A 24,441-nucleotide genomic window follows, 5' to 3' on the forward strand; every position below is an offset into this window, starting at 1 on the left:
CCTTACCTAGCATGGGCTTAATTCTTCTTCCATTGAAGTCACTGAGATTCTTCTTCATTGACTTCACTGAGAATTGGACTGGACCCCTACTTTTCCAGTGCTACATTTGTTGCATTTCTGAAACAAGATATTGGTTGCCCTCGTGGCCTGTGATCAGCTGGAAGTTTGCATATCAAAATAAATTGAGATACCATTCCTGCAGAATAATGAAACATTAAGAAACCTTTGGAAAAACTTTTGTTTCATGTGTATTAAAATTGTGATTTAGAAATGCCCAAAGAAAGCTCTCTTTGGTGGAGCCTTCTTGTTCCATGAAACACTCAGATTTTTAAAATATATGTCTGACACTTCTTGCAAAGCAAGAAATATTAGGGGTGAGATGAAAGAGTGACACAAAGCGCTGATGAAAAATAGAAATGAGAATGAGATGAGACAGACATTTATGTATCATATTTATGTTGCCAAATGCATAGACATGGGAAGCATCTGGCTAACTAAGTAATCAGAGCTTCAGGCCAAACTGTATTCTGGGGCTCACCAACATCCTTTTGTAACTTGATAGCTCTGAAAAGGAGCTTTTCTCTTTCAGTCCTTAAAGCAGGCTGCTTAACTTTTGATCTTTTTTTTAAAAAAAGTAAAGCTTTTCCAATTACTCAGTTTTCTGTTTCTGTTATTTTGGGGAAAAAGAAGGATGCCTTCAGATAGAAACCAACCATCTCATCTGTAGGATATTTAGGAGAGGTCTTCTAGTGAGATACAAAGTTGTTTCATTGGCTTGAAAAAAGGGATGGTCATGAGGGGAATAAGTGGCGAATGCCCTTGTGTCATTTTTATTTTGTCTTTTAAAAAAGAAGCCTGTGGAGTTGTAAAAATGCAGTGCAAAGTCCAGTGTCCAAGCGGGATATATAAGTGGTAGGAAATGCTCAGAGAATCTTGAGACATACATTAGCGGAGAGAGAAACCTTTCTGTTATTTTATTCTGACTTGTAAAGTGCAGCTTACTTCATTAATTCCTAGTAATATAGGCCTACTACTGCAGCCTTTACTTATATGAGTGAGGACTGCAGGGCTGTGGCCGTGGTATTGTCATGATTTGTATATAATAATGACTGGAGCACAGAGGTGCCCCTGGGGATTAATAATTAACTGGGAGAGTTGATTTCTGAGTATACTAAGCCCGAGGCTGTCATTAAGTTCTTGGAAAATGCTCCATCCACACTGCGCACTGAGTAGTGTTACAGTGCATGAGTGATTTTAAATGCATGAGACATGTATGTAATTATGCCTTAGAAATGCATTGCAGATTGCTTCTTGTTGTTATTAGAAAATGTAATTTTCAAATTAAAAATAAGGCAGATAGACTTGTGCATTTATTATGCATTATGAACATAGGTGTGCTCTTGGCATGAAGTGAGACATCCATTTGTGCCTGTTGTTCTAAAGTCATTTAATAATTTACAATGTAATTTTTTTTTATAGAAAAAAGTAAAGTCACAGTTTACTATTTTCCTCTTGGAAGCCTCCAAAATATTTTTATAGTGCTGCAGGAAGAAAACCCTCCTATAGTTCAATGCACAGTCAGTAGTCAATAAGCCGGTTATTAAACAGGTCCTGAACTGTTAGGAATGCCTACACTGAGCTAGCAATGCTAAAATCTGGTTAGGTGACACTGCTAGCTAAGTCCTATCTCAGCAGGTGCACCACAGATACTGGTGTTGGGATTTTCAGAAGCACTCACAGTTGTCCTAGCTCTGTTCCTATTGAAATTGAGGAAATTTTCAAAGGCGCAAAGGGCCATTAGGTGTCACCCATCTACTAATGAAAGTCAAATGAGTCATTTGTGTCTTTGAAAATCTTCACCATTAGTAGTAAAACGTCACTGGGGCCAGAGTGAGGCTAGTGCTGTGTACTTTTGAAAATCCCACCTAGAAGTCAGAGTAGCCATACTATTCTAATCTAACTTTCAGTGCCAGAGAAGTCCTCCAAGAGAACCAGCTTCATTTGAATGCATCCCCTTAATCTTTGCACTCAGGAACAAGACCAGTACTGGCATCCTGCTGATGGTTGTCTACCAAAGAGCAAATGTTTCCTAGTGTAATTTCCCCCATCCAATGGGGTTTCAGGAATGCTTTGGAAAACAAAACCAGGAATGTGCCAGTGCAGAGGGTGATCTGCACTCTGCCCTGTAAACTATCTTGGAGGAATCCCAATAAGCACTCCCACATGGCTCAAATGAGAGGATTCTTTACTAGGGCTGCCAAGAAGGAAAGGATGCAAATAAACTAGGGACAACAGCTTAGTTGCATACAGACAAGGATGAACATAGTAATTCCCAAGTTAGCCTTTAGGTAGGTGTCCAATACAGGGTAGAGTGCTAACCTTGTCCCATGGGGTTCCTCAAGCGTAATACCTGTGGTGTCTCTTCTAGTCTGTTCCTTTATGAGAGGGCTTGTAGATTGCTGTGGCCAGATCTCAGTCCCTGAGATATGTCACTGGGGCCCCTCCACATTGTCCTCCTGTTATCCAGTTATAGCATTTGCCTCCTTCCTGCCACTGCACTGTGTGTGACAATAGGCTACAAGCCCAGAATCTCTTGTTTGTATGTCCTGGGACTGAGACAGGCAGAGCTAATGGAAACATTGTCCATAAAGGTGCTTGAGTTCCCCAATTCTGTTGTCCTGGGAGACTTCAAACACCCACAATAGCAATTACTCCGATGAAGAAACCTCAGAGCCGTATTTCTTCTCTAGCCACCATGGGATTCTCCCAAATGGTCTCCACATCCACATACATAAGGATAGAAGCTTGACCTGGCCTTCATTCTATAGGTGGAGGTAGGAGGTACAAGAACTACTCCTATCTTGTATGGCAAGAAGATGCTCCCACAGTATAGTATATGAAGGAGGAGAGGGAAGTTACTTAGTTGGGTGGGGTATGGCCTTCTGTGTGCAGGGAGCATCATGAGAAATGGCCAGTGGGATTTTGTGAAAGCAGCTTCCACACTTGTGCATGCACATGTGTTAGATTATTGAAAGTAGACATATAATTGCTGGAGTGTGTACTGGTGTTAAGGAGCAGAAGTCACATTCTGGTCTGAGTTATATTGGTGTAAATCTGACGTAACTCTGTTGAATTCCATGCAGTTACTCCGGATTTGACTGGTATCAGAGAAGATTCTGGTTCTGTCTGCATTGGTGTTTACTTGCCAAGTGAGGGCAAGTGCACAAGTGTGTGCCATTTTGCACAGCGTATACAGGGTGGCCAACCCCTGAACAAGTACCCCAAAGTGTTTACATGAAGAACAAAGTAGCAACCTTCATTAGGAACTGGGCTTTTGTCTTTCTGTTTTTCATTCATTGTGTTATTTTATCTAGTTTTCTGTACAACATATGAGACTGCACAACAGCAGTGAGTACTTGAAGAACAAGGGTAAAAGGGAGTTACTGTGTTTTACATATACAAAATGTTTATTCAATTTTATGAAAAAGACCACACAATACATGCCAAAACACACATGCATGTATCTTAAGCTCCAATTATAAATGGAAAATTATATTGAATAGACAAAAGAAGGAGTTATAGTAATAATGCTTGTTCCAACAAGATACAATGTGCATTTGTTATGCATCTTTCTTTTTTCTTGGAGGGTGTATTATGTTTTCTAATGTATTATGATTTCTCCCTGCAGAAGAGGTGAAAATAAAAAGCCAAGTATCTGAAATGGATTCCATAGAAAATACATTTTCGATGCCTGAGTTGTCAAACCAGAATAAACAGACTGTTTCTCCTATAAGAAACAAAGAGCCATCAGTGTCTCTCTCATCACAGATTCTGGATGAAGACCAGGTAATGAGACTGGCATCAGTCCACAGAGGCAAACATTAAATTAAAGAGAAGATAGGCAAAAAATATTCATGCATGGAGAGGAAGAGGCTCTCTTCTGGCTCTAAAGGCCCTCAGAGAGTGAAGCAGAGGAGATGCACTGGCTGAGTGGTAGTGACTGAAGGCAATATCTGATCTGAAGCAGATTCTGTAGAATCCTGTGTAAGGTGTGATGCCCTTAGAGGCACTTGAGGGAAACACACCAGCCATTTGCTCTATTTGTAGAGCAGCTGTAGTATACAGGGGTGTCCAGGCTTCTGCAGGGACCACAGTCCTGTGTAAATGAAACTCAGATAGGAGTTTTAAAAGAATCACAGTCTTTCAGACCCTTGCATAATACTACTGATAACAGAAGCTTTGTGCTGTTTCTCTCATCAAGAATATGGTTCCATCTTTGGATAAATTGCCTTTTGGTCTCTTGTCTTAGCCACTTGGGAACTGGCTTTGTGCCTTGTAAAGTGCGATGAGACCTCCATTATCTCTTAGTTAATAGAACATCCTAATATTTATCTTTGTTGCTATAGAACAAAAGTTTCAGGCATGATTGCACGTTTTTGTCACATTAGTAGTTTAAGAAACAAATCCAGTAATAACTGGATGCACTGGAAACATTGCTACAGTAATAGCACAGAGCATTCGTAATGCAATGAATTGGCTGCTGTAACCTTTACACCTGCCTTCAGGAAAAGAACAGAGAGAACGACTGCCATTGAAAACATTGCTTCTGTTCTAAACACTGCCGTTGTCCTTATTTTGATTGCTCATTGTGTTTCTCCATTGGACCTAGTTTGGATATATTTAAGATGACAGGTTCCCTATCCTCTGGTCAGAAACCATTTCATTCACTATTTTTTTTAATTCTACATACATTTTAAAGGACCTGAACATGCAATCTTTTTGCAAGTGTAAATCAGTGGGAGCTTTGAATGTGATCTGTATTCTTGCTTCATTTTAATGTACATAAATATCTCTGCAGATAATGATGGGTGAAGGCTGGAAAGTTGGCTGCTGTAACCAAGGTGACCTCAGTCTGACAAGAAGAGTGAAGGTAAGATTTGCTTCAGTGCTTTTCAAGGTAGGAATTATAAGCAGAACACATCTAATCTCTGTCTAATGCACTGATTTACAAATTATTTTACTTGGGGTGGGGAAAGTGTCTGGAAATACAATGTTTGCTTCCACGATCATTCTGAGAGAAGGAAGAACTCTAGCAGCACCATCTAACCAATTTTTTTTCTGTTAACAAGTTTATACGTTTAATATGATATAAGAGTGTGCTCTTTGTAAGGGCTTAAATTGTAAGGGGCTGGTTGGAGGGATTGGTTTTGAACTGGATGAGATGGTTAAACCTTTTGCATCTCTAATTTCTCTGTGGTTCTGTGCTGTAAGCTCAGTGCAATATGGGGCAACTCTCCAACTTAGCACTGCTACTTCAAAGGAGCATAGTACGACTGTGCTCCAGTGTTTGCTCTGGTTTCCAGTTCATTTCCAAGTGTAATTCAAGATGCTCATTTTGACCTACAAATCCCATTCTGTATTGTGTCTCTTCCCGTCTTTTAACCTGAGACTTGAGGTCAGTTGAGATGCTCTACCTGACAATCCCTGAATATGTTTGTCTGTGAGTTGGGGGAAAGGCATTTCCAGTGGATGGTTTCTACTGTGAAAGTTACTCCCCACTTTGCTCCTACTGAGCTCAGATTCATTGACTTTCATCCCATGTTGCCAGGGCAATCCATTTTTCCAGGCTTTTTCTAAGGAGCTTGGTTGAGTGGAATGGGAGGAGAAGGTCTCTGTTTTTTAGCATGAGGTTGAGTCATTTTGAGATTTTTTTGTAATGTGTATGTAGAGACTAGACTGTTCATATGTTCAGAGTTGCAGATAGGCACATTGTTTATTTGCATAGTTTTCTACATCTCCCATCTAAGAAAAGCAAGTTCCAAGCCCAAGGAGGAAAAGTTTCCTGTCATGTCTCTTGTATCTATTATATATTTAATCAGTGAACTCATTTTTATCATTTATAGGATAGGGACTTAGGAGGGACTTCTATTTTGAATGCTTAAGAAGGTCTCAAATGGGGCAGAGGCCTTTTTCTGGCCCTCTCCACCCCTCAGCACAGAGAGTGAACTTAATGAGTGAAATTTTTTCAGGTTTGAATATTTATAAAGTTGTGCGTGACCCTTAAGTGTGCAACACTGGTGGGGAGAATCTTTGTGCCCCCTCCCACTATGCACCACTCTGCACTATGGAGAATTTGAATGATACAGCAATATTCTTACAAAGCACTTTAAATACGCCTAAGACATTTTTAAATGGACGTTGTTAAGACTAAAAAATTAATAAAAAAAGTCCTGATTTAAGTCTGAAAAAAATTCATGTAAGTTGTTTCTTTGCTTTTTTCACTTCAGCCAGCTTGAATACTGAAACTGTAATGGTCAGTTTCTCTTTTCTTTAGAGTTAGTTTCACTTTCTGGGTCTCATGCAGTGGATTTCTAAGACTACAGAGTAACATGTGTCTCCTACTCCATTTACAGAGAAAAATGGTTTTACATTCTTGTAAATTATGAAAACATTGCTATTCAAATTAGGCATACTAGAATTTATGAAACATATTTTTCTCCTCCCCAAAACCTAACGTTGATACTAAACTATTTGTTAGTGTTTCTTTAACTACTTTTAGAAATACAGAAAGTATACCAAACATTTCTTTCTTTCAAATAATATTTTAATAAACTTTCAAACTTCTGTAAAAGCTACAGAGGAGAATGGAGAAACTGATGTTGACAGTCATAATTTTTGCTTTGCTCCAAGTTGCAGTGAGAACAATGGAAAGAATAGACTTCATTTTATTTGTTCAATCTTTTGGTTTTGGGTCTTTTCACAGGTGGACAATTACTTGGATTTGGAAGATTTTGACACAGATGATGAATTTGGTCAAGGGACATATAGTGGTATGTTTCTTTTCCTTCGCTCTTGTGATTGCTCTCTGTCCCTAGCTCCGAATGTATGAATTTTCCTTCCTCTTTAGATTCTGAATCAGGCTGTGCTTAGGAAGAAATAACTCATGCCTTCACTCTGGAAGAAAATATTGAAATAATGTCTTTATCCAAGGTTGTGAGGAGTTCAGTACAAGTGTAACCCCTTGAGGTTTAGAAAGCATGGCCCCTTTAAATCTTTTTCCTAACTGGGGAAAGGGAGCAGTGAGAGAAAGGAGGGAAACTCCAGGTGGGGCTCTGGAGCTCGAGAGAGGGAGAAGGGCTGCAGCAAGCAGGCCCTTGCAAACTGAAGAGAGAGAACCTGCCTGAAGCCTGGGAAGGACAGGGAGGCTGATCGGGGACACCCCAGGACAGGAGCCGAGGAGCACTGTGCCGGGGGAAATCACCTGAGAAGGACAGGCTGGAGCTGGACCCATATCACTGCTGCCCAGAGCTGCATGGGGCTGTGAGTATTGGGGCTTGTGACTCTGCATTGGGAATAAGGAGGGAGGCTGCTAGCTACTTAAGTGGGGAGGTGGTCGCGCTTTGTGGTTTTGCAGAGTGCGGCAGAAGAGGGCACTGGAGGGGTTTGTTGAGGAAAGTTCACTGGTGCCAAAGATGACCAGGAACACCAAAGACTCAATACTGGACTGGAACTTTGCTCAGGACTCCTGAACTCTGTGTGCATACGCATACCACAGTCTGAAAGGGCAGACACTGAGCAACCACTGGGCCTGTAGGGCCTTGATTTGGATGCAGCCCTGTTCTACTGCTCCCCCTGCATAGCCCCTTGTTGTTTTTCTCCTCTCATCCCTCTGTAAATAAATATTTCCCTTTGTTATATCCACTGTACTTTTCCGGTGTGTGTGTGTGTGTGTGTGTGTGTGTGTGTGTGTGTGTGCGCGCGCGCGCGCACTCTGGGGGATTTGGAACAGGTGCCCCTGGGGTGGAAGGGATTTTTCCTGCTCCATTCCTGCACACGCCTTCTCTTGGCCAGAGCTGCCTGCAAAGCAGACTCCATCTTGGCCATGAGGGCGTTAAAGTTACACAAGTAATAGCCTAAGATTTATTATTCTGGCTACTGATGAATGGTATTTTTTGATAACTGTTCCTGAATTTTTGTCCTCACTTATTTTGTCCGGAAATCATTTTGATTTTTGCAAAATTTCTCAACAAGGCTACCAAGAGATGCAGAATCCTGAAGTTCTGTATGTTTTTACTGTGGAAAAACAATTTCACTCAAATGTGGATCCACGTTCACTATAAATATTTCATTATAGTGTTAACATTTCACAAAGTTGGACCCATTTTGAATTTCTAGGGACATGCCTCACAAGATTGCAAATATTTCATTGCAGATATTTCATACACCTATAGTAATTTTAGCCCCCTTCCCCCCCAAAAAAATCCTACAGGCTCAATTATGCTAGCGTCTGTCCTAGATACTTGTGTGTCCCCCACCACCCACCATTACCACTGTGCTTTAGAGGACCTTACACAGTCTTTAACATATTTATCCTCACAACACATCTGTGAGATAGGAAAGTGAGGCACAGATAGACTAAACACCCATGGCTGGCGCAAGTCAGCTGACTCAGGCTCACGGGGCTATAAAATTGTTGTGTATAGCTGTTAAGGTTTGGGCTGGAGCCTGGGTTCTGGGGCCACAAGATGGGGGAGGGTCCCAGAGCCCAGGCTCCATCCCAAGCCGAACATCAAAAATTGTTTAGCCCTGCAGCCTGAGCCCTGTGAGCCAGTCTGTCCAATGGCACTTCTATTCCAGCGTAGGGGTACCTTATGTGTCTTGCCTAAGATCACACAAAGAATCTGTGGCAGAGTATGGAATTAAATGGAGGGTTTTGAGTCCACAGTGAGTGCTCTAACTGCTTGACTATCTTTCACTTCTGTGTGTACAGAGCTTCCATTGAAGCCAGAGGGCCTGCAGTATTGGGCAGTCAGTCAGGAGAATATGAGGTCTGGCTTTAATTCGCAGAAGAAAGCAAATAGAGAGTTAATTTTTCTTCCTTCACCTCTGGCATTTCAGAACACAGGCTATGATATTGCACTCCTACATTAGGTCCGGACAGCAAAGGTTTCTATTCAATGTGATGGTCCTTAGTTCCCTCATTTTTCCTTTATAGATTTCTAGGATTCAGGTCTGAATACACCTCTCAAATTCTAAGTATATCTGTTAAAGAAGTAAGGGTTCCATGACTGCAGTGAGTTTACGCTCTAGGCTGCCTTTTGATGGAAACCTGAATTCAGATCTGGTTTATATCACTAGTGAAATGAATTAAGTCAACTTAATCTAGTCCATAGTGAACACCTGTATCTATTTCAGAACAGGTGACTAGGTGATAGCTCTGAAATAGTTGGCAGAAGGGCTGGAGATTAATCGCAGTTAACTCATGCGATTAACTCAAAAAAATTAATCGCACTGTTAAACAATAGAATACCAACTGAAATGTATTAAATATTTTGGGTTGTTTTTCTACATTTTCAAATATATCAGTTTCAATTACAACACAGAATACAAAGTGTACAGTGCTCACTTTATATTATTTTTTATTACAAATATTTGCATTGTAAATATGATAAACAAAAGAAATAGTATTTTTCAATTCACCTCACACAAGTACCATAGTACAATCTTTTTATTGTGAAAGTATAATTTACAAATGTAGATTTTTTTTGTTACATAACTGCATTCAAAAACAAAACAGTGTAAAAATTTAGAGCCTACAAGTCCACTCAGTCCTACTTTTTGTTCAGCCAATCGCTAAGATAAACAAGTTTATTTACATTTACGGGAGATACTGCTGCCTGCTTCTTATTTACATTGTCATCTGAAAGTGAGAACAGGTATTTGCATGGCACTTTTGTAGCCAGCATTGCAAGGTATTTACATGCCAGATATGCTAAACATTCGTATGCCCCTTCATGCTTCGGCCTCCATTGCAGAGGACATGCTTCCATGCTGATGGTGCTCATTAAAAAAATAATGCATAAATTAAATTTGTGACTGAACTCCTTGGGGGAGAATTGCATGTCTCCTGTTCTGTTTTACCCACATTCTGCCATATATTTCACGTTATAGCAGTCTCGTATGATGACCCAGCACATGTTCATTTTAAAAACACTTTCACTGCAGATTTGACAAAACATAAAGAAGGTACCAATGTAAAATTTCTAAAAAATAGCTAAAGCACTCGACCAAAGGTTTAAGAATCTGAAGTGCCATCCAAAATCTGAGAGGGACGGGGTGAGGAGCATGCTTTCAGAAGTCTTAAAAGAGCAACACTCAGATGCGGAAACTACAGAACTCAAACCACCAAAAAAGAAAAGAGAGAGTCTGCTGGTGGCATCTGACTTAGATGATGAAAACGACCATGTGTCGGTCTGTTCTGCTTTGGATCATTATCGAGCAGAACCCATCATCAGCATGGACACGTCCTCTGGAATGGTGGTTGAAGCACGATTAATTGGCAGTTCTCACTCATGGCAGGTCTAGCACTAGAATAGCACAGACGATGGTCAGGAATGAAGAGCACTGGCAAAGGTGTATAATAGCTTGCACTGCAGCTTCCCACACTTGCCTAGCTGTATCATGCACTATCAGTCATTTTTGTGAGCATTAATATTAATCACATACATTTAAAAACACAAAGTTAAACAGATTGCATTTAAAGAGATTGAAAACTACAAAAATGATCATCTGCTTGCCCTGCCTAAAAATAGATTTATGGTAGGAATACAAACCATATTGGATTAATCTGGCAACTGCTGCTTTTAAGGGTAATTATAAAATAGTCGTACCGTTCTACCTTCATTACTGCAGATTATCACTGGGCTAACTGTTATCCTTTTATGTGACACTTGATTTGGTTTGGAGTAGCTGCTCTTCTCAGCTTGTTCCATGAGAAAACCTTCATTGCACAATACCCTTTAATGCAGGAGTAATCCTTATCAACTCTCAACAATCTACAGTGTACATAAAAACACTAAGGTTTTATATAGTGTATTATAGTCTTAAAAGCTCTGCACAGATATGAACTAATTCCTCATAATCCTCTTGTGAATAAGGTAAATAGCATCCAAAGTTACAGATGGGGAAACTGAGGCACAGGAGTTAGCTGTATATTGCCTATGGCAACGGTGGAGACAGTTGCAAAGCTGAGATAGAATTCAGGAGTTCTGGGCTTCCGGTCCAGTGCTCTGACTGCTAAACCTCACTAACTGGTTTGTATCTTGTATGGTAAAACCATCATAATAAGCCTAATGAGAATGAAGGTACTGTCCTGCAAATAGTGTAAATCTTAAAAGAATTATTAATCAACACAAGACAGTGCAAAAAGCATAATTGATCGCAGGTGTTAAAATGTCCCAGTTGAACTAATACTTTTTTCGGGTTTGTCCTGGAAGAAATCACTCTCTTTTTCTTTCCTTTTTTAAATTCTGTGTCCAACTAACCTGTCCTTCCAAGGCCAGATGCAGCTGCTGCTTATGAACAAAAGAATTCATAGAAATACAATGGCTTCTATAAATCAGCTGGCCAATGTACAAAAAAAATATTGTTATTTTAGTTAGCACTCTTGCAACTGAAAGCTTGGAACTAGTGCTTTGAATTGTGGGAATTTGACATAACTCTAGTTAGCCATGCAAATCTCATTCCCCAAACCATAGCTTTAACCCACAGTGTACAGACAGCACGTGCATGGTGGGCCATTTAATCTCTCTCTTTCTCAAATTTAATCTCTGACTATAAGTAGCTTAAAGCCACAATACAAAGGATCAGGAATTCTCATGGGACATTGAGAAATACCTGGTTTCCACACTGTGGCAACATAATTCATTTTACATCTAACCTTTTTCAAGAGTTTTGACAAATCATGTGTGTGGCCTGCGTTGTGCAGGAGATCGGACTAGATGATCAGAATGGTCCCTTCTGACTTTAGTATCTATGAATCATTTTCTGCACTGCTCCAAGAATGGCTCAATTACTGGCTCTTCTCTCAGTAAAATGTAAAATTAAAAAAAAATCCTGTACGCATAACATCGATAACAATCTCAAAATGTGTTAAGGACACAACTAAATATAAATGCAAAATGATTCTGAGTGCTGTATGAGCCGAACAGCATCAGAAATAATACCACTTAGCATTTATATTGCTCTTTTCATCTGTAGATCTCAAATGCTTAATCATTATCCCCATATTACTGATGGGGAAATAGAAGCACAAAGCGGGGCTTAAGTGATTTGTCCAAAGTCACTAGCAGAGCTGCAAACAGAACCCTCCCGACTTCCAGTTTTAGGGCCTTTTCAAGGACCACACCATCTCCCAGTTAAGCTTAAGCTTTCTATATATAACCTCCTGATTTTTAGGGGTTCATAACTTCATGGTAAAAATGCCCTCCAAATACAAGCTCACTGGGACTTGGCATTCTATAAAAGACAGTCACTTTCACTTCCAAAACCTCTTTTAAAGGTGATGTGCAAGAAAACTAAAGTAAAATGGTGCCTACATACAGAGACTTATTCAAATAATTCCAAGAGATAATAAAAGAGCTATCTGGCTATTGATAGATAAGATTTGGGTTTAAAGAGATTTTATTGCATGATGTGATGCCCCCTCCCCAGGGCTCACTGTCTTTTAAAATCTCTATGGAAATTAGTGACTAGAAAAAACAGATTTCCTTGTAATAAGTGAATAATGGCACATATACGGAAATATTATTTTTTCATTGCTAAGGGCCACTCCCAAGTTACGATGCATGATTTAACACTGCTTCAAATAATTCTTGGCAGTGCAGATTATAATGGCTTTGAAGCCCCATTTCAATTTACTGGGGAGAATATTCCACGTACTGGGATGGGGAATCTAGTGTGTGACTCATCTAGAGCCTGATCTTACCCCATTGAAGTAAACGGGAATTTTATCATTGACTTAAGTGAGAGCAGGACCAGGTCTTAAATACAATGATACCAGTATGAGAGGCCTGTCAATGGGGCTACTTGTGTGAATAAGAGTTTGCAATATTGGGCCTTAGGACTGGCAGCAAAGAATAATACAGTATCCTGTTGAAACTGCAGGGTAAATACTGGAATACAGAAGGGAGTAATTTTCTAAGGCCCCAATTCAGCACATCCCCATTCAGCAAATCACCTAAGGCCTGGTCTACACTAGGGGGGGAATCGATCTAAGTTACGCAACTTCAGCTACGTGAATAACGCAGCTGAAGTCGACGTACTTAGATCTACTTACCGTGGTGTCTTCACTGTGGTAAGTCGACAGCTGATGCTCCCCCGTCGACTCCGCCTGCACCTCTTGCTCCGGTGGAGTACCGTTGACGGGAGAGTGCTCGGCGGTCAATTTATTGCATCTAGACTAAATGTGATAAATCGACCCCCCCTGGATCGATTGCTGCCTGTCGATCCAGCAGGTAATGTAGACAAGCCCTAAGTATGTGCTTAAGTAACAAATTTGCTGAATAGGGATGTATGTAAGCATTTTACAGAATGGGGCCTAAAGGTCTAATTGTAATACACTCATATTGAGTAGTATCTTCCTCTGCAAATAGTCCCATTGGAATCAATGTAATTGAAAAGTAACAAACCATTCCACATGGGTAAAGGTGTCACAACCTAGCACTAAGCTGGTTTAGGACCACAGGACACTATGGACCTGATTTTCAAAGGTGCTGAGTACCCACAACTCTAGCTGAAGACAATGAGGGCAGTAGGTGCTCAGTACCTCTGAAAAATCAGGCCAGATATCATCAGTTAACAACCACTTTAATAAATAAGTTTTTCTGTGGGTGAAACGGATCATTACCCATTATTTTGCATCCATGCTTCCTTGTTTCCATTTTGAACCTATATTTACATGCAATAAAACAGCTTGGGGAACCAGATTCAGAGTAAGTACTGTGAGGTTTTTTTAATACATGGGGGGAAAAAAATCCACGAATAGCTTGTTGTTCCCAGCCTCTGCAGTTTTAGCACCGCTTCAAAACAGTTTCACATGATGCAGCTCTCTAGGGCTGACAGCCTGACACTTGAGAATCAGAGGAGGTAGAAAGCTTTAAAGCTCAGTTTCCCTATTTATTTACCAAACCTCCTGACACCCCTTAGCAAAATATTTTTGTCAGGTGAGTTCTGAAAGTGGTAACCTACTTGGGTCCATGTATAGTTAGACATGGTGGGCTATAATGAAGATATACATCAAGACTTTGAATTTCTTCACACCAGTGAGTTCAAACCAGATCCATAACATTAGCTTTTGCTTTTTTTAAGTTTAATTAAAATGTCAATGCTACATAACTACCTAAGAAACTGGCTCATTTAACAGTGTTCACTGATTTAGCAACCACTTGCTGGTGATCCATCATAACACCTAAGACTAATGATAAGATAATTGTTCAGTTTCTGAATCTGCCCTGCTGTGCTGTGTTGTATGTTACTAGAATCCCAGGATTTCACAACCACATCACCGAGGAAGGTGATTTTCCCAATAGCATTAAGCAAGGTGCATTCCAAATCCTTCTTGCTTTTCTGATATCAGTACCTCCTCAGTTACCTCTATCTATATGATGTCATTGGCAGCGTCCAAGGCAGTCCTGTTGCTAATTAATCACCTCCAGTGACAATGTAATTAGTAGCTTAATGAGGATCATGATCTTCCACTAGTGTTGTAGCATCGGGCTAAGCCAGCTGTGAAGTACTAGCTAGATCTTACAGAACCCTACAGTTCCTGTGGAACCTCCCACTAAGAAGGAAGGCTGTCAAGAATCCCTAATTTTTCTCTCTGAAGGAGTTTCTTGGTTAAACATTACCAAAGAAAGCAGCATTTACTGATTAGGCTCTCATTTGCTGTCGAACAGCCAGGGTACAGAGAAAATGCTCATTTCTGACATGTCTACTGGCAAACAAAGGTTGATTACAAAAAAGAAAAGGAGTACTTGTGGCACCTTAGAGACTAACAAATTTATTTGAGCATAAGCTTTCGTGAGCTACAGCTCACTTCATCAGGTGCATTCCTTATGGCGGTAATTGAAAGAAATCTGAAACATTGTTTGCATTACTAACAAGCTTTAAAAAATTAGGACTGACATCCTGACTATGACAAAGCACTTCTTGCTGAAAGCAAAAATATATTTCCTTCTGTTGTCCTAATTTGTAAGTGTTGACTTTTGGAGATTTTGCCAGATGGTTTCATTATGGGGTTTCCCTCCCCTTCTCTCTCCATAAATTGGTCTATTAGGAATGAACAGTGGTATATTTGACAGGTTTCAGAGTAGCAGCCGTGTTAGTCTGTATTCGCAAAAAGAAAAGGAGTACCCGTGGCACCTTAGAGACTAACAAATTTATTAGAGCATAAGCTTTCGTGAGCTACAGCTCACTTCATCAGATGCAACAAATTTATTAGAGCATAAGCTTTCGTGAGCTACAGCTCACTTCATTGGTATATTTGTTCTTTATACAGAAATGATCAACGATATACATCAGGAGGGAATGCTCAGGCCTGCCTCCTGCAATAAGTACATTGAGCAAGTGAATTTGAAACAAGTTGGGGGAGATCCCACCATATTTAGATGTTGGCCCACTTCTTCTGTAGCAAAGGAACAGTTTTGATCCCTATGAGTCATAAACGAATGGGTGTGTTTCTAGTGAGGTCCTGCAGGGATTGGTTCTTGGTCCTACACTATTTAAGTTTTTTTAATGACCTGTAAGAAAATATAAAATCATCTCTGATAAAGTTTGCAGATAGCACAAAAATATAGCTAAATGTAAATGTAAACATCTAGGAACAAAGAATGTAGGCCACTCTTACAGGACGGTATGGAGGATTGTATCTTGAGAAGCAGTGACTCTAAAAAGATTTCACCACAACGCCACCCAGTCAGCTGCACATGAGCTCCCAGTGTGATGCTGTGGTCAAAAGGGCTCATGCAATCCTTGGATGCATAAACAGGAGAAGCTGAAGCAAGAGTTGAGAGGTTATTTTACCACTGCATTTGGCATTAGAGGTTACTAGTTCCACTCTATTTCCTGCTGAACAGTATGTCCAGTTCTGGTGTCCACAACTCAAAGATGTTGCTAAATTGGAGAGATTTCAGAGAAGAGTCATGAGAATGATTAAAGAATTAGAAAACCAGTCTTATAGTAATAGACTCAAGAAGCTTAGTCTATTTAGCTTAACAAAGAGAAGGTCAAAGGTTGACTTGATTACAGTCTATAAGTACCTATTTTCACAGTTCAGGACAACTTTAACTATACCTCCCCTCTATGATCAAGCAAGGGCACCAACTTTTAGATTTCCAGCTCACAGGTATTACGTCTTTTGGGTGGAGGCCATGTCTGTATCCCTCCTGACTAGGGTTTTTCTAGGCTGCATGGTTCCCTGCCTACACTGTGAATTCCCTGCCTAGACAGACTAGCGCTGCACTTTGCTTTATCTTCAGAGGCCTCACAACCCTTTATAATCAAACACAATTATTCTTAATATAAAAGCATTGCAGAGAAAACATTAAAAACAACAAAAGTACGTACATGTATGCTAATAAGATTACCTGAGATCATCCCCAACTCCAGGGACCTTTGCTGATCCCTTCCAAGTAAGGGCTCTGGCAGATGTTAGTCCTTCCCTAAGAATTGCTCCCCTCCCCCGAGAGAAGGTTCTGTCTGTTTGCTGGATCAGGACGAAGACCCTGAGACAGTGCAAACTCAGGTTGTTTATCCAAAAGTCCTTTCTTTGTCTGTTGGTCTCTGGAGAATCCAATTTGATCCAATATACGTGAGCCACTCCACGTGGTGGTGCCTCTCTGCAGGTGTTACAACATGAATAAATTGGTCTGACCCCATCCCACCACTGTTAATTCCTGGAGGACTGTGGTCACCCTCCATCATGGAATTATATACAATCCCAGGCTCAAAATGATACATAAACATAATATAGTAAGACCTCCCAAAGATCCCACAGGAAATTGCCATATCTATTACACCTACATGGGGAACAAACATTTAATAACCGGCTCTTCAATGTTGCAGACAGAGGTAAAACATGATCCTATGGCTCAAAGTTGAAGTTAGATAAATTCAGACTGGAAATAAGGCATGCTTTTTTAACAGTGACAGTAATTAACCACTGAAACAATTTACTAAGGGTCGTAGTAGATTCTCCATTACTGACCATTTTAAAGTTTAGGTTGGATCATTTCCTAAATGATATTCTCTGGGAAGTTCCATGGCCTGTGTGGCGCAGGAGGGTAGACTAGATTATCACAGTGGACTCTTCAGGCCTTGGAATTGATGAATAATGGAAGGAGCTTCCTCTACAGCATGGGGCAAGGGTCACTTGCAGATTTAAACTAGTGTAAATGGTGGAGCCTCTGTAACTTGAAATCTTTGAATCATGATTTGAGGAATTCAGTAACTCAGCCAGAGGTTAGGAGTCTATTATAGGAATGGATGGGTGAGGTTCTGTGACCTGCAATGTGCAGGAAGTCAAACTAGATCATCATGATGGTTTTGTGACCTTAAAGTCTATGAGTGGTTGAACATGTCAAGGCTTAGCACACACCTATTAGCAACCTTATCCAGGTTCTTTCTACCTTTCAAAAGGCTTTGTCAATCTAATTGACCTAGAAGATGCTCAAATGAGAGCCAATACAAACCCCTAAGATACAAAGATTTATGGAGCAAACTACAAAGAAATAAGTCTGAAAGGTGAAAACTTTTATTCCTAGACTTTCATCTTCTGGCTTGTGATTTGAACCTAATTTAAGATCCCGAGGGGGATGAGCTTCAGCTCTTTAATAAAGAAGAGTCCCTTTTACAAAGCCACTGTGTATAATCTTGCTGACCTTGACACAATAAACAATCTTCAGATGAAGCTAGGCCTTCCTGGGACATCCATAATCTAAACAGGACAATGGGACTATGTAAATTCATCTTCTGAATTTAAACTGGGAAGTGAAAAGGTTTGACTGGAGCATTGCATCTCCCAGGTGCCCCCCCAAACCCACAAGTCACCCCAGGGGGAAGAAGAAGTCTCTGTCTCCAGGGTCCACTGAGGCAGGCTCCATCCTATTCAGTTTACAGATGGGAAAACTGAAGTGAAGTGATTTGCCAAAGGTCACCCAGCGGGTCTGAGTTGGGGATGGAACCCACGTTCCCTGGCTCCCAGTCCATTGACTTCTGCACTGGCCCTTGCCTCCTCTTTTGAATAGGCGGCATCCAGACCCAAACTTCCTGAGAGTTTGGGGGTCTCCACGATATATGGTTTTGATTTAACTTATTTGAGAAATTGGGGCCAGCCATCAAGTTGAAATCCAATTTGACTTCCCCAAAGTATAGGCATTTTTTTGATCTGGCTTTTGGTTCAGGATTGCATCTGCTCTAAAGATAAATACCTGTATTATATTTTGTAGAACAAGAAAAGTATAATACAAGTGCTACCGAGCTTCTGAGTTCTGCAAGGTTTTAGAGTATGATTTTGCTAAATTATACATTGAGTGGAAGGATTAAGTCAAGTATTTTGTATTCAGCAGGGTCATTAGTGCTTCCAGGAGAGGTGGAACAGACAGCGACTTACTATACACCTTTCTTTGATCAGCCTACTAATCGGGAGTTCGGGACCTTGTCAATTACACAACCGTCAATCAGCAAAACACAAGAGGTATGAGATCAGATTTATTTAAACATAGTTTTCTTTTTCCAGAGTGAATTTTAATGCTATTTCCATACAGGAACAGAGGGATGTAGAGGGAACTTTGTGGAACTGCCTTGAACGGAGTTAGCAATTCATTTTTAAATATATTAAAAAAAATCAACAAGTTAAAGTAATTATGCTCTTTGATGGAACAGCTCCTGATTAGTGATGCACACTGCTGCTGTATAATAAATGAGCCGGTGAAATATATCACTTTTTTGCTTTCCTGTAATTTTAGCCAGTACATTTTTTATAATTAATAAAGCTCACAGGCTATTCAAACAAACCTTTGCAGCTCCTGACTTTTTAACAAAACATTAGGTTACATAGAATGAGGGACCATTTAATTTCCTGATGTTTTGGCAGTATTACACTACACTTAAACTCTTGCTGGGGTGAGTGCAGAAATCCATGTCCCAAATTGCAGCTAGCGAACAGTTCCTTTAATGCCACATTAAAAACAACAAAACAAAACAAAACAAAAAAGAATCCCTCCCTAGAACATATCTTGACCACAGAGTTGGAGTTTATCTTTTGGAAATTATTGTCTTTGGGATGCAATTCAGTATTAGCACTGGCTACCAGGTGAAGTGAAGAGGACCGCACCATGGCATTTCAGCAATCATCAGCAATCAATATATGTTTTAATTTATATTGCCCCTTCCTCTCAGAATTTCAGCCCCACTCACATCAGAAATGTAGGTCTAGAACGCATGCAGGCTTATTTTAAGTCTTTATACCTCTCGACAAATCAGCCAGTCTGAACATTAACTTTAAAATAAGGAACTTTTCTGTTGCAGAGGTGTTGTGGTGGTGGTGGTGGTGGTGGTGGTTTTTTGTTTTGTTTTGGGTTTTTTTGGTTAATCATTATAATAGACGTTGAAATGTTAAGGTTGCTTCTGCCTAAAATGAGGCAGCTTTGTTAAAGCTTAAATCAAGATGATAAAGATGTGGACCAATGAAGGATTGATGCTACTGCATTGCATATGTAGTTTTGCCTGCTGAGCTCAAATGTATTTGATTCTTTGAAATCAATCCTAGAAAATATACTGTTAAGAACAATTCTGCATTGGCAGGGAGATGGACTAGATGCTCTAATAGGTCTTTTCCAGTTCTAACCCATATGGTTCTGTGATTAAAATAAAAGCCTCTGAATAACCGATAACATTGTAGTTAACCTCTGTCTTTATACCTTTAGAAATATACATTTTTACACAAAAATACTATGACATATTGAAATGCATAGCCCAGGAGATTAATGTATGGGGACATAAAGAACAAGGGGGTTGCAAAAATCTCAAGTGTTAATAAATGAATGCACATGACAATAGAAGCTACAATTTATGAGAGGTAGATGGAAAATCCCATTCCCATTTATTTCTAGAAGAGGAACAGTTTGGTCATACAGTAGAACCTCGGAGTTATGAACACCAGAGTTACAAACTGGCCAGTCAACCACAAACCTCATTCGGAACCGGAAGTACACAATCAGGCAGCAGCAGAGACAACTACCCCTCTCCCCCCAAACAAATACAGTAGAGTATTGTGTTAAAAGTAAACTATTAAAAAAAAAAAGGGAAAGCAGCATTTTTATTCTGCGTAGTAAAGTTTCAAAGCTGTATTAAGACAATGTTCAGTTGTAACTTTGAAAGAACCATTACGTTTTGTTCAGAGTTACGAACATTTCAGAGTTACGAAAAACCTCCATTCCCAAGGTGTTCTAACTCTGAGGTTCTACTGTACATAAAATAAACTGAGTGTTATAGGGGACAATGGAAGGATGTGGAGGTGTGCCAACATGCTCAATGCTTTATCAGCTACAAAATGAAGCTAGTTCCTACCTTAAATTATACACGTGTTTATGTCCATCCACTTAGACAATATAGTTACAGCCTAATTTTCATAGTTGCTGAGCTCCCACAATTCCACTTGAAGTCAATGGGTGCTGCGAGTGCTCAGTACCTTGATAAACAAGTCCTAAGCTTTTCAAGGCAGGGAACCTGCCGTGGGACGTGGGAGAAAATTATTTCCAGAGGCTCGAAAGAGCACAATCATCTCCATCCATTCTTTCAACCCAAACATGTCCCAGCCCAACAAACCGGCTGTTGGAGGAGGGCAATAAAATATGGCTATCTATGCTGTGTTACTAGGATTCGGCTTTTCCATTCCCCACCCCCTAAAAATAGCCCAAACCACTAGTATGCTACAGGATGCTGATGTGAGTCTATGTCCCTGACATTCTGTGTGAGGGACTTGGGAGAATGTGTAGTTTTCATCAAATGGCCACAGTTAATGTGTTTACTGAGGGGAAGTTGCATGCAAATGTGCCTAGTTGTTAAAGAGACTCGCATATTCCTGAAAATTATCCCTCTCTTAAATGCAATGAGAACAAGGATGAGTGACTCAGTAACTTGTTCATTTTGGCTAGCAACATGACTTCCGCTTTCTTCAATGGTTTTAGGTATGTGCGCATATCCTTACAGTAAAAGTACCATGTGCTGTATGAACGCTGAAACACAAACTGAAACTTGTGACAGTGTTACTGAAGGATTTGAGTCCATTACCCTAAAATACTTGTATCCCTAGCCCAGACAGTCATTCCTTTCTCAACTCCTGCTCATGCCTTTCTTTCAACCCTGCCATCCTTTTTCTCCACCCTGTGTATTCATTTCTGCTTGCCCAATCCCCTCCTTTCTTGCTCTCTTCTCCCCACGTGCTCTTTAGATGAACATAAACTTTCCATCCCACGATACATATATGCTTCCTTCCCTCATCTCCTATCTCTGTCCAGTTAAAGTATTTACATAGTGTCAATCACTGTGTCATTATTAATTATTAATTCTTATTATTATTATTTGTATTACGGTAGTACCTGCAAGATAAAATCCTGGCCCCACTAAAGTCAGTGGCAAAACTTCCATTGATTTCCATAGGTTCACAATTTTACCCATAGTCTCGTACCAAGACCAGGGTCCCATTGTGTTAAGTGCTGTGCATACCCATAGTAAGAGCAAGGGCTTGCCTCAGAGAACCTGAGGATAAGACAGACAAAGGGTGAGAGAAGAAAATGCCGTATGTCTATGCTGCAAAAAAAACCCTGCGGCACAAGTCTCAGCCCGGGTCAACTGACTCAAGCTTGCTTGGCTCATGCTACAGTGCTAAAAATAGCAGTGCAGATGTTCCCGCTTGAGCTGGAGCTTGGCTTCTGAGATCCACCCCACTCTCTGGGTTTCAGAGCCCAGGCTCCAGACTGAGTGGGAATATCTACACTGCTATGTTTAGCCCCATAATGTGAGCCACATGAGCCCAGATCTGTTAAGATGGGCTCTGAGAATCGCTGCCATGGGTTTGTTTTTTTTGCAGTGTAGATGTACCTATTGGTTAAGTGACTTATCCAGTGTCACACAGGAAATCTGTGGCAAAAGTGTGAACTGAAACTAGGTTTTCTGTTTCTCACCTCAGTGCCTTAACCACCAGACAATCATTCCTTTCTCAAAGTATCTTAGCTCATCATTATCTGCATGTGTACTCTGCCTACACATGTTTTTCCTACCTTTTCCACATGGGTATTGAGCTGATCAGTTTTCCCTTGAACATACAATACATTCAGCAGTGTTTATCTGTGGGAACAACCCTTTACATAATTTAAACAAGAGAACTGTAGATTGCCCTGAGTTATGCAAAATAGAGGTTAGGAAGGACAGAATCAAGGCTTTTAGTTCAATGTATCTGCACAGAGATTAAATAAAAAGAAACTGAATTGCCAACTATTAATAGACTTTTGAAACTCTCAATTTAGGGTGTTTTATTTACAACATTACTTTGCAAAGTGGCTTCCAGCAAAATGTTCCAGTTATTAATCTGAACATTACATTCCTTCCTCTTTAATTTGGATTTGTGGTAGCTGTGAATGAAAATGATTCTTCCTTCAGAGGTGTGTCTGTTCGAGTAAATCACATGGGCAATCTTAAGAAAACTGGCAGTTCTGTAATAGAGCACAAATTCTATTCCCAGAGAGCTTTCAGAAAAGATTTCAATTAGATGTTAAATTAGACATACACATATTTCTCTCAGCTTCTTAGGCAAAAATAACAAGATAATAACTTGATTCACTGTTGTTTTTGTTCAGCAGTGAGAGATTCAGTGTTCCGTAGCAAAATTTCTTCCTTTTGAAATAAATCAGAATTTCAGTTTGTAATCTAAAGGCCTTTGGACTGATTTCCTTCATAGAAGGCTGAAATGAGCTAATACTTGGGAGAAGATAAAAACCAAACCAAACCCACTACTTTCAGTGCTTGCCTGAGAGATGAAGCACACAAATAGACATACAGCTGAATTAGACTTTTTGTAACTTGCAATGAGGAGATAACAGAGTGAAGTCTGGTGTGTTCTACTCTTACATCCAATTTCATTTGGAATTACATGTACATTTTTCTTTTTTTACAAACACTTTTCCATTATACATCTGCATGTTCATGAAATGGTTTAGTTAAATGCAAATCAAGACAAGGTTATAGTGGCTGAATGTGTTTTCTCAATACTCTAATAGCATTGGTGTGGAGGTGACAGATTTGATTTTGTAGAATTGCTACAAAGGTTTACTGCAATCTGAAGTTATCTTAATTTAATTACTTGAAATCATGGTATCAGCTGCTATTGCAGCTACAGCAAATGGAAAACACTTTGAGATTAAATAATACTTTCTGGGATTTGTTTTTGGATTTTTCTCTTAGCTGAACACTTAGAAAATTAAGATGGATCACTGTTAGATCTCAAGGGCCTCCTCTATGGCATGGTATTTTAACAGGCCTCTCCTGGGAGAATTCATGGAATGGGTACTGAGTGGGTTGAGGGACTAGAACTTTAGTTTTGGTGGGTCAAGAGAGCTTGTTTGTGGATATTGACTCAACTGAATATTATTTGAATGTTATTTATAAAAAAACATGGGTATACCGTTCTGCACCTAAGGTTTGACCCAAAGCACACTTAAATCAATAGAAAGAGTTTCAGGAAGTAGACAGTACAACTGATGAATGGAAATTAAACAAATAAAGACACATAAATACCATTCATGCAGTCCGTTCATATCTAGAGTCAGTAGTTTTAGCTTCTGCAGAGAACAAGCTTTTTGGCGGCAACAGTAATCCTGTCAGCGGAGCCAGTTACTGACCTGCTGCAGATCCGAAATCTGATCCTGCAGACCTTTACTCTTGTGAGTATTCCTTACTGAAGTCAGTGGGACGACTCACATGCAGGATCAGACTCTTATTTCCTAATTCTAAGTCTGTTCAGTACCAGAAGGTTGATGAAATTTAAGCCATTTGCATAGAACAAAAATATAGAAATTGAACTTCTGAAAGTGCATCCAAAAAGTGAAGGGAAAGCATTCTAATTCTTCCAAAGAGACTTACATCTAAGTTTAATGCTAGTCAGACTCATTGAGACATGAAAGATTCTACTCCCACATATTTAATGTTGTGCTTTTCCTTTGTTTTTTTTCCTGCAGATTTTGCAAATTGGAAGGTAAATATTTTTGATTGTAAGCCACCCCTCCACCAAAACAAAACAAAACAAAAAACAGTCATGCTTCAAGATAATGAGGGTACACACATTGCTGCATTGTTAGCTCTGCACCATCAAAAAAACCTCATTAAAATCATCATGTTTGCTTCTTAGCCTTGTGACTAAAATCAAGTGTAGAGTATGGTCAGTTTAGTATCTACTGTATGATCAAAACCTACTCTTGCAGGAGATGGCTCTGGTGATCTTACAGATCTTTTCTATATCTAACTCTAATGTCTATGATGTATTATGTGAGATTAATTGTGGCAATATGACCTCTTGCATAATCTCAGCTGAAATCCCATGGGATAATG

General features: G+C 39.9%; 1 protein-coding gene across 13 annotated transcripts in view; it reads left to right on the forward strand.

Annotated features, from left to right (window-relative positions):
- Positions 1-24,441, forward strand: part of LOC119857680 (intraflagellar transport associated protein) — a 63,014-nt gene that overhangs the window by 30,184 nt on the left and 8,389 nt on the right. For 8 of the 13 annotated variants that reach the window (XM_043516055.1, XM_038406927.2, XM_043516056.1 and 5 more), the window contains 4 exons: positions 3,689-3,846; positions 4,859-4,930; positions 6,764-6,830; positions 18,405-18,532. In XM_043516055.1, the coding sequence (XP_043371990.1) occupies positions 3,689-3,846; positions 4,859-4,930; positions 6,764-6,830; positions 18,405-18,532 (425 nt within the window). Of the gene's footprint in view, positions 1-3,688; positions 3,847-4,858; positions 4,931-6,763; positions 6,831-18,401; positions 18,533-24,441 lie in introns of all 13 variants that reach the window. The other 5 variants (XM_043516052.1, XM_043516050.1, XM_043516051.1 and 2 more) reach the window with 1 other exon arrangement.

Source organism: Dermochelys coriacea, chromosome 6 (assembly GCF_009764565.3).
Source record: "Dermochelys coriacea isolate rDerCor1 chromosome 6, rDerCor1.pri.v4, whole genome shotgun sequence".
NCBI classification, from domain to species: Eukaryota; Metazoa; Chordata; order Testudines; family Dermochelyidae; genus Dermochelys; species Dermochelys coriacea.